Source organism: Corvus kubaryi, unplaced genomic scaffold (assembly GCF_017639235.1).
Source record: "Corvus kubaryi isolate FWS band 111438036 unplaced genomic scaffold, C.kubaryi_AGA036_p1.0 37398, whole genome shotgun sequence".
Lineage (NCBI taxonomy): Eukaryota > Metazoa > Chordata > Aves > Passeriformes > Corvidae > Corvus > Corvus kubaryi.
In genome coordinates this window covers 41,732,228-41,749,893 of record NW_024581137.1, presented here as the reverse complement: position 1 = coordinate 41,749,893, position 17,666 = coordinate 41,732,228, and the positions used below count along the sequence as shown (strand labels likewise).

General features: G+C 38.6%; 1 protein-coding gene across 4 annotated transcripts in view; it reads left to right on the top strand.

Annotated features, from left to right (window-relative positions):
• The window catches only part of ARHGAP21 (Rho GTPase activating protein 21), a 119,375-nt gene that overhangs the window by 35,690 nt on the left and 66,019 nt on the right, over positions 1-17,666 (top strand). For all 4 annotated transcript variants that reach the window (XM_042042955.1, XM_042042954.1, XM_042042956.1 and 1 more), the window contains one exon: positions 12,634-12,816. In XM_042042955.1, coding sequence (XP_041898889.1) covers positions 12,634-12,816 — 183 coding nt within the window. The remainder of the gene's footprint in view (positions 1-12,633; positions 12,817-17,666) is intronic.

Genomic DNA, 17,666 nt, shown 5'->3' with positions numbered 1-17,666 from the left:
GAGATACAGTAGAGCAGGTATGCCTAAAACAATAAATACCACTGCTTCAGATGGTTGGAAGAAGTACTGGTAGGTAATATAAAGTAGGTGATACAGTGGTTTTGGTTTTTTTCTGTCCTTTTATCACAAATGCCTTTCTTTCATGTGTTAGATAGGAAACGGTAGACCACAAATTGAATGTAGGTTGTCTTCTTACCAGCCCAGAGCATAGGTCAGCACTATGCTCTGAGCAGACTTCTATTAGTTTGAGGAGAGAGAGCTGATCTTCTCATGTGCTGTTCTCATTGGTTCTTTGATGAACTGCATCAGGCTTCTTTTTTTTTATCTTATTGCTGCAGCCTAGCCGCTAAAAATAACAATAATGCTCTTTCAGCCATGTAAATACTCAAATCTTGGGTTTTTCAGCCAGGGCTAAGTATTTTGCAGGTTCTTGAAGTTGGTCGAATTCCAGTGCACAGGGTGGGCTTCATCATTCCAGTTGTTGGGCTTGGAGAAACCTTCTCATCAAAGATTATTTTGATGTACATGAAGGTTTGTTAGTATGTGGTGGCGTAGCAGCCAAGGTGTCTTGATTCCTGTTCCTTTAGCTGGAGTTCATTGTTGCAGGCAGCGTGTGAGAATGCGACGTTGCGGTACGAGCCCGGCTCTCGCATCACCTTCGTTCAAGCCCCAGAACGCAGCAGCACTGCAGCAGCTGCTGCACTGCAGCTATTTCCCTTCCTCCGGAGAATCTCCAATAACATTAAAAATGCTTTTCAGTCTTCCAAATGTGTCACTCGGAGGATGAAATAACAAAGGTGTCTGCATTCCTTCTGAGATATTTGCAGCTGATAATGGTTTTGAAATGCGATATTTATGTTATCTTACTGTGCTCTTACTTCTGTTCATCTGCTGCCTCTGAAAGGGAGGGAGGCAATATGATAAAAATCTGTTGTGGTAGCAGTGTAGGGTTTTCAGCTTCAGCAAAAAGTGTAAAATCATTGCATGAAATAGCTGGTGACTTAACTCATTGTGGGAATTCACATTGTTGAAGAAACATTTTTGTAATGTCCGAAGTACAGGGAAATAACTTGGCAACAGTGAGCAATTCAAGCCACAATAAAAGGCAAGTAGTTCTTAAATAAGCAAACAGATTTGTGTTAAAATAGATTTCTTCTCTCTCCGCACTCCAACCTCCAGACAGAGAAACAAATGTAGATTTAGTTACCTATATCAACCATTCTTACTGACATACACAGTGCAAACTGTGAGGAAATACGCAGGTCACTTATGATCACGTAAGTCATGGTTCAGAAGCTTTTGGATTTGCAGTTAAACTGAAAAACCTGTGGACAACTTTCTCGTCTTTATCCTCTTAGTGACATCTCTGGGCATAAAGATTTAAGATATTTTTTCAGGTTAATGACTTCACAGTCCTTTATTAAGCATTTTCCTGTGCATTGTATCTTTGTAAAAGAAGTTATTCACTGAAAAGGCTGCTTTTCTTCCTCTGTTATATATGCACAATAGATTACAAATTTAGAGGTTGAACGTAATTTAATTTGGGTGTTTGGATATGTGGCTTTGCATCTGTGTATCCTAATTTTATTTTATTTTGCTTTACAATGGACAAGCCTTTTCACTTCTGGGTTTAGGGCTTTGAAACATAAGAGTGTGTTGATTTGCACATTATGTAGTATGTTGAAATTAAATGTCTAGAAACACAGGACCAAGATTGTTTTTAAGTGTTGAGTTTGCAGGAGTTTATTAATAGGTCACTATATTAGAAGGCTTCAACACTGAGTATCTCAAGCTGTATGTAGATTTATTTAGAGGTTATTTTTGAGGAGAGAGGCTGTGTATATGGGGAGGTAAAGAATCTTGACACACTGGTCTTCTTTGTGGTGTTTTGAGCCATGTTCTCTTTTAAAATTCCTATGATGTTTTTTAGTCTTGATCCACACAGTTGTTGTTAAATGGGTTGTTCTTAAAACTTCCCCCATATGACTAGGTAAATCTTCTGCAAACAGAAGAGTCAAACTCTAGAATAACAACCCACTTGCAATAACCATGTTTTTAAGGTTACTGTTCAGGTTTTGACACTGAAGGATCAAATCCTTGATCTTCCAAAGGCTTGTGCTTGGCTCTGGGCGGGTCAGAGACTTTTCTGATGTACATGAAATAAAATCTCAAGTAGAGCTGCAATACTGCAGAATTGAATGAGCTTGAGCATTAACAGCTTGAATTACCAGCAGGTACGATGATGTATTTATGAAGATGAAATGATGTGTCTAGTCTATAAATGACCTAATTTTCTTGTTTTTAGAACAGGAAGGAGCATATTTTTTAATGTTGAAAAGTTCAGTAGTCGCCCCAAGACAAGGAGTTTCAGTAAGAGAAGGTCAGCCTAATGCTTACATTCAATAGAGAGCAGGTGTAAGATGTACCACTGTCCCACTGCTCAGCCCAAAAGCAAAGCTCTTACTCAGTATTGTAGCTGCATCCTGGAGTAGCCTAGTCCAAACACAGAGGTTTGCCCTAGGGACAGAGAAGCTGTGGAAAAATGGGTGGTTTGGTCAACTTTAACTGTGTCCCTTGCGGGGTTAATAGTTGTTTGATTCAAGACAGTCTCTGGCTACAGTGGAGAGAAACACTGTGAAGCAAAGGAAATCTGTTGGTAGTTTCAGGGCTGGTAATAGTTTCAATGCACCTGTGGTCCATCATGTTATTGAAATGGGGTCTGTGCAGGTGATTTTGGTGATTTTACATTGTGCAGTGGTTTTGGTTTTCTTGAAGGCTTCTGCAAAGCTATTTCACATGTAAATAGGTTTGTGGTAATACTGTGGTGAAAGTCTAGTGGAAGCTATGTGGTATCTTGCGTGTTTGGTAAAGCCTGTGTTATTCTAGAAAGCAGAAAGAGTACAAACTTCACTGAAACTCATTCCTGTTTTTGCAGTAGTGTACTTAGCTGGGGACATAGGTGGTGTTTCTTACTGCCCTCTCCCTGTCTGTAGGAAGCAGAGTGGGTCATGGGGCAGCTCATAGTCTTGGATCTGGAAAACTCCTATAGGTTGAAAGGAGCAGTCTAAAGCTCTTGACAGGTGGAGACTGTGCAAGGCGCTCTTACCACTTCTGTCAGACTGCTGAGAAGATTCTTTTATCTTGCATGGGGTAACCTCAAACATTTCTTCAATGCTGAGGAGCAGAAGCATGCTTTCTTTGTCTCCTGTCTCTGATCTTTCCAGAGTACACTGTAAGGTGAGGACAAAGAATTTCCTATTCTTAACAAGCAATGACAGAACAAGCAGAGAAGGAAAATTTTCAAATTAGCTAAATTAAGATCACATGATATTTTGCTGTTGTGCTAGCTACCAGCCCTGCAGATGTTTCCTTTCTTTCCAGTTTAAGGATGTAGCTGTTAAGAGGGGAGGCTTTTGCTAATGGGTCTATAAGAAAACAAGGAAGCTCTCAATTTCTCTTTGTTGTTAATGTTTTTCTGACTAAATATAATTTTATGAACTCCATGTTTGTTGTGAATAACAAAATTCAAGATACAATCAAAACACATCATGGAAATAGTTTGCATAAAAAACTGTGAAGTATATACTTCTTACTCTGTTTCTTGGTGCTGTTGCTTGAAATGGGCTTTTACTCTGTGGCAGTATAAATTATTATCTGAAGTGCACTTAATTAGCTTTGCAAAGAATTCCAGTCAATTAGTACACTTTTTGGATGTGTACAAGCTACTACAAATATATGTATATATGTACACACACAACACAGTATACTTTTCTCTGTGTATATATGTGTATAAAAATAAAATAGACGTATGGTAGATTAATTAATTGAAATATGCTAAATTTGGTAGTATGTAGTGTTTAAAGGGAGATCTGAGAAGGTAGTTTATGTCTATTTGTGGATAATTCAGGGGTTTGGGGCTAAGTGTGGAGAAATCCTGTTTAAGAAGTGGTGGAGTACTAGTCATACCAGACATGATCTTGGTTTTGGTGAAGTTAAGAGCATTGTACAAAAGGTCCAGCTATCAGAACTACAGTATGAGAAAACCAGAGCTTGTGCTGTGTGAAAAAAGAAAAAAGTTACTTTAAGTCTAGGCAGTCTTATTAGGTTGGGATTTTTCCCTACTTTGAAGTAGAAGAGCTCTTTCCGAATCTCACCTGGCCTGGGAAGCTGAATGCTGCTTTCAGTCGAGCAAGCATGTCTAGCTAGCCTCAGTTTGCAGATCCACTTGGGGTGTCACTGTTTTTAATCCAGAGCCAGGTAAACTGAAAACTTTTCAGTTGAACAGACACATGGAGGGAACATTTTTGAGATCATCCTTGCTGTAGATAGCCTTCAGCTTTGCATTTTAGGTCTCGTGGAGTACTGATGAAACTGACATGAGCACCAGCTGCTTTACAGAGCTGCCTTTCATGAACAGTAGAGTGCAGTAAGGCAAGTTTGAGCTGTGTAGTAACATGCACACATGGAGGTTTTTACTGTTTGTTTTCTGTGTATGCCTTGACCTTTGTGAGAACTGAAATCCTTTATCTTGAAAATACTGTTTCTCCTTTGAATTACTGTATTTACTACAACAGTAGTACTACAGAAGTAGGCAGAAAGTACACAGAAACACGCATCCCTCTGTCCTCCTTCCAAGCCCAAGCCAGCTCTGTAAGCCTGCATGGTGCTTGACAGAATTGCATGTTTCCTTCCCTGTGCCTCCCAGCCATCTGCCATGCTGGCATGGGTATGCTTTGGTTTTGAAAGGTCGCAGATTTCCCACTTACTTAATACACTGGGAGTAGTCATGTATTGCCATCTCAGTTGCCCTTCTCCTTACCTGTTCTTGGTTTGAGGATATGATTTATGTATTTTATTGAATTAGAGTATTCAGTCCTGCAATGCACCTCAAAATTTGACATTCTCACTGAGCTCTGCTGCAGGCAGGCAGCCGCTGCCTTTGTTATTGAACTGTACTGGCTTGTATTCCATCTGGGTGAGATTCACAGTCATAAAAGACAGGCAGGTTTGCTCTCAGGATTATATTCCTAACACATGCCTGAATTAAGTTTGGTTAGTCCACCAAAAAGGACCCAGGCTTAGTGCCATAGTGGTGCATTAGAGAGATAGGAAGTGAGCTCCAGTGAGGGACACACCTGGACCTGTGGTCACTCCATCAAGTGATGCTGACATTTTTATTGCCTTCCCTTGCTCTGAATTGTCTCATTAGGGGTCTCAGCAAGACCCATGAGGGGTCTGAGAGAGGGAGAGCTGCTCATGGAGACCACCTCACTGCTGCTGGTGGCTGCTTGGGTCCCACCTCACCAACCCAGGTGAGCGGCAAACAGGAGGAATGACATTGCCAATCTTCCCCTTAGTCTTATGGTGATCACTAATAATCTGTTTCTCTTTTCCTGTTGTTTGATATTGAACCATTAATTGTAGTAAAAGTCTCCACTTGTAGTCATAAAGGATTTGGATCTTGTTCTAGTGGTAGTTGAGTTCTTCAGTTTGTTTGCCTCTATTACCCTTTCCAGTTAGTGCATCCCACTCAGCTGCAATACAAGAGAAATGTTACTGTTGGGGTGTCTCAGGAAATATCCTGCACTTCATGCATGCATAACCCCTGCTCGGTAAGAGATGAGTGGGAACCCTGGTGACTCTGAGTGCTGATGCTTTCTTAGAGTTTGGGAGTTGAAATCTTTCTCTGGAAACTCTTATTTTTTCTTCCCTCTCCACACCTCCCCTAGCCTCCCCTTCAGGAAGAACTGTAGCATGGAAGAGGAGCTGTGTCCCCCGTTCCAAAACCAGACAGCAGTGACCCCAGAGTGAGGGCCCTGACTAGATCAGCTTTATCTGTCTCTGTTAATGCTATCTGCTGATGGTTTTATGTATGTGGACTCAGGCTGTGTTTATCTCCACATCTCGTCTTGTGGTGAGTGTGGTTCTGTAGCTGTTTGATCTTTAGAGCTTTGAGGGGTTTTCTTACATCTCCATTTTCAGTTTCAGGTGCTTCATGACAAGGCAGCCTCCTCTTGGTAACTACTGAAAACAGGCTCAGCAGTTACAAGCACTGAGCAACCAAGTCCTTCTTGCAGCTTTGTTAAATGAATAGCACTGAAGCGGACAGGATGGAGACAGACACCGTCTGTCTTGTGCTCTGAGGGTTTTGCTACCAGTCAGAGATCTGTTGAGTGGGATCCATTTCCCTGTGGCCCATTCTGCAAAGAGGAATCCTTAGAGATGTCCTGGGGTAGGAAACACTTTCCTATTCTGTGCTTCAGTACATCTCTGTCTCAAACTGCCTAATTTTTCTGTGGGGAACACCCTTTCAGTGTCACTCTGTAGATAAAGGCTTTCTCAGTGGAGTGAACTAATTTCAGTACTGTGTGTCAGCACATAGTGAATGTCAGCAATCATGTAAATATGTGGTCAATACTGTTAGGTTGAGTATATTGTGCTGTGAATCTGTATTGTGTTTTAGTTGTATGTTGAGAGTTCAGCTCATTATTGGATAGAGGAAAACTTTTATATTTAACTCACAGTGATTTATTTCTACTTGGCAAAGTTCACTTTGACAGGAGTTGATTACACTCAGCCATGCCCAAGTAATGCTCGTATTTCTAAAAGGTAGACAAGAAGAAGGATGTACTTCTGCATTGAAGTAGGTAGAGCATGTAGGTAGGAGCAGTTAATTAATGTTATTATATATCTGCCATCAGCTTAAATCTATACATAAATTAAATGTTATTAATAATTAATAATTTAATAATTATTAAATAATTTTTTAACCTTGTTGCTTGTTTAATGTGAAGGGTGACATTCATGCAAAAACGAATGCTCCAGTTTGACAATCAAAATACTGAAACATTTGGGGTATTCGTTAATTAACTGTGCATGCTAATTTTGATGTTAGTAAGGAAGGGACAGCTTTGGTATTATGCATGCGCTGCCGCATGCGTCTTTGGAATTCAGCTTAGAGTGTTTTAACAAGTCTAGCATGTACAGCTGTTAAATATTCAGTTGGTGTTTTTCTCCTTTTTTTTTTTTTTTTTTTGCCTCTCTTGCTTTCTGCAAATTCTAGATGCCTTTTTTTATGGTGTCAGTTACCATCCACAGTCTTACATCTAGGATTTTTATAGATTTCCTCGTATCTCACCAATTTGGCAGACTGATTTCTGACCATCCTTGTGGGTTTGGAGAATATTGTTGGTTACACTGTCTAGCCATCTTTCAAGGACATAAAATGATGAAACACTTCTTTGAGGGAAGGACACTGCCAGTATATTTATTGAGAGGTTATCTTTCCTGCCTGAATTCTGTCTCTGTCAACATCCTACCTATTCAGGGCAAGATTACAAATTTTGGTAAACATAAAAGTCAGTCAGAAGTTTGGACAAGTGGATATTTGACACAGAGGCGTAAAATGATTGTGTGGGTTTGGGGTTTTCTGTGTTCCAGTTTTCCTGCTGATCTCTTTGCAGTCATTTTTTTCAGTAAGAAATTAATATATTTCCTAAGGCTAAAAGTGATGGAATTAACTTGTTTTTAGAAGAAGGCTGTGCACTGGATACCTGGAAGATGGGTTTACTTAAAATGTTACCTTTGTGTCAGTAATTACTTTTCTTCAGCTGGGAATAACTTCTGTACAAGATGCTGTTTGTGCATTGCAGTTTGATTTAAAGACACATTAGAAGTTATCTCACTGCATCTTTAGACTGTTTCAGTACATGATCAAGGTATTTGGCTTTATAAATGTGACCCATTTCCCTTGAAATTTTGGTTTATTAGCTTGAGAACTGAAAGAAAAAGACTCAATTTACACCTTGTGTGAATGATCCCACTTCTCAGATGCTACTAAGATAAAATACTGTCTGTAGGCTGGGTATACCTTCCTATACTGCAAATGAGGATGGAGATAATGTATCTCAGAAAAAAGTTGTATAATCTTTTATGTGGCTGTCTCATAGGCAGGTTTTTTCCTACACATTCTGTAGTCTTAGCCAGAAAAGACCTTTTTATTTCTTCTTTGTTAGCTTTTTAAAGAACCTATTTCATTGTCACATTAAAATAAGGCCAGACTGTTCTAGAAAAGCCTTTTTCTCTGCAATAGCAGATATTTAACAGGACAGTTAGCTAAGTGATAGCAACTGGGTGCAAAAACTGGAGAAAGTAAATGACCCAATACAAGAAATATTCCTGTTTTCAAGTGAGCTGAGCATTTATTAGAGCATTTGGAATATCCTGTCAGTGTCTCAGGAAGATTTTAGGGATTAATAACTATATTTTTTTGCTCTGGCTTATGTCAGTAGTTAATAAAAAGCCCTAAAAATCGTATGATCGCTGTTGAATCAGTAAAATTGGGTAACATCAGCCCATTTTCTATTCTGCATAGATCTGTCTAGCTGAACTGCTGTATCAGGTATCTCTTTTCTTGGTAGACTAGCTAAAAGTTGAACATTTGCTAAGTGCAGCTGAAGTAGGTGCTGCTTAGCACAGGCTGTTTCCATGCTGTTACTGGGGTACTCATAGGTAAGTCCCCTGGATGGTCTGGTGGTGGGGGAGGTTGGTTGGTTGTTTTGGGAGTTGGTTTTTTTTTGTTGTTTTTTTCTGTTCTGTTTGTTTGTTTTTAGTTTGTTTTTTAAATACAGATTTAGGCTTCAAAAAAATGCAGTGTGGGAAATCCTTCCATCCACAATGAGACTTTTATTTACATAACTTATTTGTGAAGCATTCTGTATTGTAAAAAACCACATAAAACAGTTTAAAAAGGGAGAAAATCTGGATGTCAGTCCCATGCCCCATTTCTTTAGAAATAATTTTGAGTTTGGATACCAAACACAAAATAAAGATAGAAATTGGTTGCTCATACCAACTTAAAAAGGGCTTGAATGATTTTTCCAGAATCGATAGTGGAATATATCAATTATTTCTAGTGTTCACCATTTTTCACCTATGAAGACGGTGTTTGGAACTTGGACCATACCTATTTGTTTAGGTAGTCAAGACAACTGTTCTTTATTGATAACTTTGATTGCAGTTGCCTATGACTGTCACTTAGGGATTTTTAGCTTGTACAGTACAGGTCTGTAAATTGATCAGAAGATTAGAAATTAGAGGGGCTTTAGAGAGCGTGCAGGTTGGGTGTATTAGCTTTTTTAGTTGTTACTTCAGACTGATATAATGGGAAACTATTGCTTTGAGACTTATTTTTAATTGGAAATAATATTTACAAACATTAATGCTACTTAGCGATTTTACATAATTCTGTTACTGCATGTTAAGCTGCCAGTGATTCATGTAGTTTTTTTTTGATGCTAGCTGATTTTTCATGGATGCTTTCATTGCTTAGAAAGAAGGGTTAAATACAATATTAAAAACAAGGTATGCATTTTACAATGCACTTAAGCATCTGTTGTATGTCCTTGCAATTGCATAGAACAGGAAATAATGCGTTGAGATACTTTGTTCAGAAACCTTGCATGAAAAATTCCCAAGGGAAATGATGTTTGAATCATTTTTAGTAGCCTGGGATTCTTCAGTCCTTGAACTCGATTGTATGCATTCTGACTTCGATTTTGAGGACTGAGTCTATAGAGAAATAAACATACAGATCTTCAGTAAGGAATATGCCTCAATAACCTTTGGTTTGTTAGATCTTACATGAAAACGAAGCATGTATTTTTCATCTCTTGTAATGCAAATGACTCTACCCAAAATACAGATTCCCTTATGGATAGGAGATACTTATGTGTTTGTAACTTAATATTTGATTTGCAAGGAAAACTGTGTAGGGACTTTGCCTTCAGTAGTGTGTACTTGCCTGGGCTAAACATCATCTGTTTCTTGCTTGCTGTCTTGCATCCTTGTTTTGTTTATGTTTTTGAGAAATCTTCTTGTTCCTTTTTAAAGCTTTTTCTGGCAAGGGATATTCTGGTGTGTGTTCTGTGGTTGGAAGTGTCACAGGGTTACTCAACAGATGTTGACTCTCTTTATAAATCAGATTCTTGCTTGTTTGTAGTGGTGGCTGAAAGTTGCTATTACTGAACATATCTCACATTTATTACTGATACTGGCTTTTTCTGTTACCCTGTTGTCAGACCTTGCAGGGGGGTCCAAGGTCGGCATGAAGTTCACCTTTCCCTTTTGGTGTGCTCTTTCAAGAAGTAATTATTTGACTGTGGGTTTATGAATAACTTATAGTTCAGTAACTTCTGTGAATGCAAAAAGTTTGCATGAAATTACGAGGAAATTAGAGGTTCTCTTGCTACACTGAAATGCTGCAACTCCTGTTTCTAAAAGCTAGTGAAGTTCTCTGTATGGCTCTATTTTGAACTGAGGTTACAGTATTTCTATATGTAACTTACAGTGATCAGTTGTTACACATACTAAAATTACCTTTTGGCTAATTAAGGAGGTTTTTGTTAGAAAAAAGATGGAAGTATATTGAAGACTTGGATTTTTCAGTGCTACATTTAAGCTTGCTGTTTACCTATTTCTAACTATGGGTATTTGCTTATGGACATTTTTCAATATCTGTGGTTGTTGGATCATTTGAAACTTTGCATCATGCATTGCCTGCTCTCTTGAGAGGAGAAACAAAAGATTGCAAGGGAATATTAAATAGATGGGTTGCTGTGAGTCACTTGATGGAGGAAATCACTGTCATTTTTTAGAGGCCAGTGATATTTTTTTTACTAGGAGCTATTTCTTTTGCCAGTTTACTAGGATCAAAATGTTCTTGCTGGCTCCAGTTTCTGCTTGTGTCCTGAGATTGAAAGCCTGAAAAGCGACACTTATTTGTGCAGAACTGATAAAACGCTGTTGTGTTCAGAAGCTGAACAGAGTGGTTGGGAACACCTCAGTAACAAACTCCATCCTTAGGCTAAAGGATTATGTAAATTTTGCCCTAATCTTTTCATTGTTTGAACTTCAAACTCAAGCCACTCATTCTTGGCAGTTCTGCAATGCTCACTAATTTTTTGTTCATTAGTCATCTAATTGCATAGTCTTCTCGGGTTTCACACTAACACTTTAAAACATGAATGAAGATGATAGATGAGGACAGACTAGGCTGAGACTGAGTCCTTGATATTTATAACTGTTCTTTCCAAAATCTGCTGTTAATTCTTCCAGGCTGTTTGGAAGAGCAGAATCCTGTCAGGCTGCTCTGGATTCTCCATATTTTCTTGTTTCTGAAGCAGCTCCATTTCTTGGCTTGGCTGTAGTGTTAAGACCCTTCTTGATTTGTATGGTTTTTTTCTTGCTGAAAACAGGGTTTTTGGAGGTAGGGAGGCTGGTCTTTGGAGCATTGGCTAGTACTTGCTGGTTCTCCCTGTTGGACATAGCAAGATGGGGGTTTCTGAGGGCAAACTGTATCTTCTGTGGACAAATGCGTTGTGTTTTACGTACCTGAATGCAAAATGTTGTTCTGGTGGATTAGCTCTTACCAAGGAGCTGCACTATTTTTCTTGTAGTAACACGTGTTACTCTCATTGTGGTTAGAGTGGGCATGCTCTGTCTTCTCTGTAGATTTTGGTTGGAGTTGTTTGAGCCCACCTTGCCAGCAAGCGCTGCAGTTTGAGGTTCCAGCTCTAAGACTGAAGCAAAAGGGATTATTTTGGAGTAGGACAGGGAGAAAACCAAGCAGTAAATTCTGACACACATCAGCCAGTTGCTGAGCCACAGCAGCAGAGCTACTGGAGGACAAGAAGACTATTATTTCTGTTTGAATACACTTTGAATAGGCTATAGGCTCTGGTATCTAAATTTGTTTCACGCATCATTGAACTAGAATCTTTTAGAGGAGGGTCATAGGATTTTGCATGCTTTCTCTGTGTCTCCTGCCTTTGAGTGCTGGTGTGGCACTCACTTTGAAAGTTGAAATGGAAGATTTTATATAAGGCTGAGAAGATAAATATTTTAATATATTTCTTGAGTCATAGGTATATAAAATTAGCCATAAGAAAAAACCCACCCAAGATTGCTTATTTCTGCATGAGAGGAAGGATTGCAGTAGGATTGTAAAAGGAAAGGAGACTTTTTTATGTTTGTGTTTAGAATTTGCATAGTGAAATGTGCAGAGAAAATAGCTAAGGGTGGAAAAAGCAAAGGTGAGGTCATAGATATGACTAGAGGAAAATGTCTTGCTGAGGAAGCCTAACCAATTGCATGTTCTGTTTTATTTACATTAAGTGAGGAGATATTAGTCAAGAAAATCATGCCTGTATTGTGAGGGAAGGAGAAGTTTGTTTTGTACATGTGTGTGTGAGATAAGCACAGCCAGAAATGGGGTCCCAGAAGTCACGTCTCTAATAGTCTGTAAATAGAAGGCAAATAAAACATGCAAGCTGTACGCATTTCTTGTGGTTCATTCAAGTCTTTCATTGTTGAATGTTGACTTTTAAAATATCTAACCTCATTTAAAATTTAAGTGTTATTCTGTGTGCAAGATGACCAGAGGTGCAGTGGTGTAAGGGGTGCTGCTTTGGAGTACGCATTTGAAAATACTAGTGATCATCAAGTTATTTTGGTTACGGGGGAGAAATTCTATTTTCAAGTGTACAGGAATGTTTAGGAACTCTTAATCTTGTTTTCTTTTTATTTTTCAATGATCCAAATTAAAACTTCTGTGCATATCTTTTTCTATTTTAGACATCAAAAAATAAAGATGGAAAAGAGCAGAGTGAAGCTATATCACCATCGGAGGAGGAAGAAACTTTCTCTTGGCCTGGTCCTAAAACTGTCGTGCTAAGGAGGACATCTCAGGGCTTTGGCTTCACCTTAAGACATTTCATAGTTTACCCTCCAGAATCTGCGGTTCAGTTTTCTTTTAAAGTAAGTGGAATTAATAATAAAGCACTTTTTATAAAGCCTTGTACCTTTTAGGGTCAAAAATCCAGCTTACTTGAAAGATCCCTTGTAAGGTGGGTGGGTTCATGGCATTGTTTGCTGACCTGTTCCAATAAAATGGAATTGACTATGTCAGTCAGTTAAAAATATTTGTATCATGGGTAAGAGCAGTGGTCATTGCAGAACAGGAAAGTATTTCTCTGTACAGATTCTTCTTTTACCCAAAGCCAGTGTCATTAATTAGTCTGTACCTCTTCTAAAGTGTAGATTTAATTTTCAAGGGTTTGATGTTTGGGTTTCTTTGTTGTTGTTTTTCCCCTCCCCCCCAAACTGAAGTTTGTCACACCATCACACTAAGAGATGAAGAATTAGTTTGCCTTAGTTTCTAACTGAGTATCCTAAAATCAATGTACATTAGAAAGTCAGATTGTGTTTCTATGTTACATTCTTTCTGCTGTAAAGAGCAGCTCTCCGTTAGTCAAAAGACAAATATATATACAAGCTATATATAGGCCTACATTAAAAGACAACTTTCTTAAAGTATTTTACATTTTTGTTATTTAAAACAAGAAGATCTAAATGTTAAGTAGCTAACTGGTGTTCCTTGCTCAAAGAGTGTACATGTTCTCTTATGTGTCTGAAGCTTTTGAAAGCTGCTGTAGTATGTGGTGTTGAGAAAAAGTCCATTTAATAATGAGAGGAATTTGAAAATCGAGAGAGGGTGTTTCCTAGAGAGTTCAAATAACACTTGCTCATTTTAAAGGCATCAACTGTAATGGTATTCATGAGCCCTGCTACCCCTCGGTTTTGCTTTTGCTTTTCCAGTTAGGCAGAAGAACAAATTCTTACCAAGCTGGGGAATGGGTATTGAAGCTTTTGGGAAGGAGCATGAAGTTAATTGATTCATGTGTCTCTGCAGGTGTCTTCAATAAAGTTGTCTGTCTTTGCCTGTCCTTGGTAGCTGTGAGATTTCTTTCGAAGTAGAAAAAGATTTGCAGAAGAAAGTTGGCACAATTTTCCAGTTAACTTCAGCTATTCAGCCTCCACTTGAGTGCCCAAATTTTTTCCTTGACAGGAGTGACTGAAGTTATATGGAAGTGAAGCTATTAGCAGTATCAGGTGATCCTAACATTTCTGTCCTTGAGAACAGGTAATAGCAGTCTCTGGTTGAATTTAGTGTGAAACAGAGAAAGAAGGGTGGGGAATCCTTAGCCTTGAGCAGAACAAATTACATGCACTTGTTAGCATCTCTCAACAAGAGCCCCTCTTGGTGCTGAGGGTGAAAATAAACAGCATGAGCAAGGTTAACCTCCTTAACTAAGAAGTGACTGGATATGTTCTGGAAAAAAGCCATCGCTAGATGTCTCTGAGGGAGTCAATATGTTTCTCACATGCGAAGGGAGACAGGCACAAGGGAAGGACATTGTAAAAAAGAAATTCTTCTCTCTTCCTCTCTGATTCATATCTGATGGTTTCTGAGAGACCCAAGCAGTTCGTAGTGAGCCTAACACCTGTAAATCTCGAGACTTCTCTTGAAGCTCTAACTCCCTCTTTTTCTGCAAGAGAGATCTTCATGCCTTCTTAATTTTTTTCTCTGTTTCTTCTTGGACATGTTAGAATCTGGTTAATTCATTCCTATTTCTGTCTGTTTTTGAAAAGGAAATGATGGGATGATTGGATAATGTAACACCATTATTCATGGATTCAGTTACATGTAAAGATGGTAAGGTTCATTTGGACAGAGCCCTGGTCTGCACTTCTCTAAACTAAACTGAACAGTTATATTCTCTTTTCTTCTTTTAAATGTCCATGAGGTGAAGCAAAAAAAAAGAACAGATCTTCCAAATTACTACTTAAAAGTCTTCATAATGTGGCTTTTGTGGAAATCTATGTACCTAAGTTACGGTACGAAAGAATGAAATTCACCTATTGTCAGCCTGATCCTAATATGAGGAAATCTGATTTCTCAGCTGTTCAATAGGATCTTTGATCAGATAAGGTTACCAGCAAATTACAGTCTCTGTCATCGACTGTAAGCTCAAGTATCATTCCTCTCGCTTTCCTCATTGATCAAAATTGTAAGTGCCTCAGAAGTCACAGATGTTTTGTTTTGCACCCCTCAGAGACAGTATAACAATGATGAATATGATTCGGTTTTTTGACTGTTTTGAATCTTGTAGTAGCCTTGTCCCTCCTTCACACTTGAGAATGCAGCCACTGCTGATGTAAGACACAGATTACAACTGGATGTTGAAGATGCCCTTGACATAACAGCTGGAGTCACTCAATCCTTGACCTGTTTCTCAGAGCCACAGCCCTTTTGTTATCAAAAGTGTCAATGTGATGCTGGTGCTGCCCCTCTAGATCAATGCAGAAGTCTCTACTGTTTGCCCCAGGGTGTAAAGCATTTCTAGCTCCTTTAATTTTGTTGGATTTAATTCCTCCCCTCCCCCAAGGTAAGCCTGCCCTATGATCTCTTAAATTTTACAAATCAACATAAACTAGTAGAGGTAGTGAAGAGAAAGAAAAGTGTCTAAAAGTACTTTCCTTCAAACAATCTTTCCACATTCTTTGTGGATGTATATGGTTTTGATTTTTTTTAATACCTACTGTAGGTTCCAATTCAGAAATACTAGTGAAAATATTTCCATTCAAAGTTCTGTTCCCGTTGCTTGTGGTTTCTGTGTTTGAAAAAGCTGTTAATGGGTCAGGTGGAATCCTCTGGGAAGAGGAGGACAAGACTCTTCACAAGGGGAGAACAGTGGCATCTCTAGGACATAGAGCATAATGTTCTTAGCCTGCAGGGTGTGGTAAAGATCACACCGCAGCTGCATATTCCATGGGAATTGAAAGATAAGCTCTTTACATGCTGGAGGATGCTGCTGCTTGGAAAGCCACTGAGGTGAATTTTCTTGGAAGCAAAGAACTGCACACCAGAGGATGTACTGAGTGGAGGAGAGTGGGCATTACTTTATAAAATGTGTAGTCTGTTTTCTGTCTAGGTGTGTTGGCGGTGTTGAGCCGTTAAATTTTGAGAAGTTCAGTGTTCTAGTTGTTAAAAAATAAAACTTCTGTTCAGTTGGAAAGCCTTTTCATTTATTGTCCCAAAGATCTCGCTGCAAGGAAGGAGATCTAGGCAGATCTGCCTCCAAGACCTGGGTGACTACTCTGAGCCCCAAAACACACTTATCTTGATACATGAACACCTAATAGTACTTCAGGTGATTTTTTTTTTCTTTTTTTTTTTTGTGACACCCTTTCCCCATGTGAAAATGATTGGTTATGATCAATTCGGGGAAGTGTCTCTGCATATTTTAAAATGGAGTGCTAGTATGTTGTATTTAAATTCTTTATATTTTTGTTATCTATATCTATAATAAAAATATATCTAATTCTTTTAGCATTCCTTATGTATGTAGTACTTCAGTCTAGGTCAAATTCGGGATATTTTGCTAAGTTCTGCTGTCTTTTCATGGTTCCTGCATAAAACAGCTATTTAAGTACAAATCAAGGGTCTCTTTCTCATTGTAATTGGCCTTAATTAACTAACTTATAAACACTGTGATAGGTTATGGAAAAAACTGTTGTCTGGTAGGTCTCTTGGGAGGGACAGCCCTGTGTGAAGGACAGTGTGAAAGATGACCTTGGAAATGGAGGCTGTGGTTTAACACATTTCGTTTTGGCAAAAGTACTTGACTGTGCTTCTGTGGGAACACACACCAAACAGGGAATAGCTGCACATTCAGGAATAACCCATTTATATATTGTCCTTGCTTCCCATGCCTCCTTTCCCTTAAGAAAGTGAATTTGGAGTGTGTGGAAGATTTCTTAAGCTAGCATTGCAAAAAGCAAGTGTTACATAATGCCTTTAACATCAGGTGTTTATTGGAATTTGTTAGAAACACGTTTTTGCATGTGAAGTTTGTTCTCCCAAGTTCATTTGTCTGAGAAGCAAGTAAGTTGTAAAAGAAAACCTTTTCTACGGGTCTGGATGCAGCATATGCTGACATCTTGCCACGTGTAACGGGTGAATGTAGGAGGGAAAGCTGGTTTCAAAACATTTGTGTTACAAAGCATTCATTCCATTTTTCAAGGCCTGATCTCATTGGCTTGATACCATGAAAAACGAATGTTTTGCAGCTGTCTTTGATAACAGAACTTTGCATGGCCAGTGACAAACCGAAAAACCCACTGCAGTGTTTCATAAATTATGGCATTTCTACTCTGGCTAAATCTTCTCTTCAGAATTGTTTGTTATATAGCATCAAATATATATATAGCATCAAATAGCCTCCCATACATGTAACCCAGATTTTTCAGACTATAAGTTCTAATATTTAAAGTCCTAAAGATGTTTTTTCACTTGACAGATTGAGCCACAACTCAAAACATGCAGAAGTTCCATGTCTAATTCTTGGCTGCTGATTGTAGTTCAGAACCAACTGACTGTTACAGGGCTTCAAGAGTAAGCAGTCAATGGTACTTGCCTTCTAGTGTGCCATTTTTACCAAAGTGTAGAGCAGGACTGTCCAACTTAGAGATACGCTGTTTGGGTGGGAATGATATATCATGTCTTTTAAAAAGTAGAATATGTGCTAGATTTTTATAACTTAGTGTTTCAGGTTTGAGGGAGTCCTTTTATTCTTTATTTCTTTGTTCCTTAAAGTTATCTTTCTGTAATGTCTTACAAAGTTCCAGCAGAACTTTTGTATGTCTTGTAAGAAATTTATTGCACCTTGGACAGACTTGCCTCTTCCTCATCAATATATAATGATCTTATCTGGGTCTTGGGTTGCAGTGTATTCTATTACCATCCTCAGGAGCCGTTGAAACCA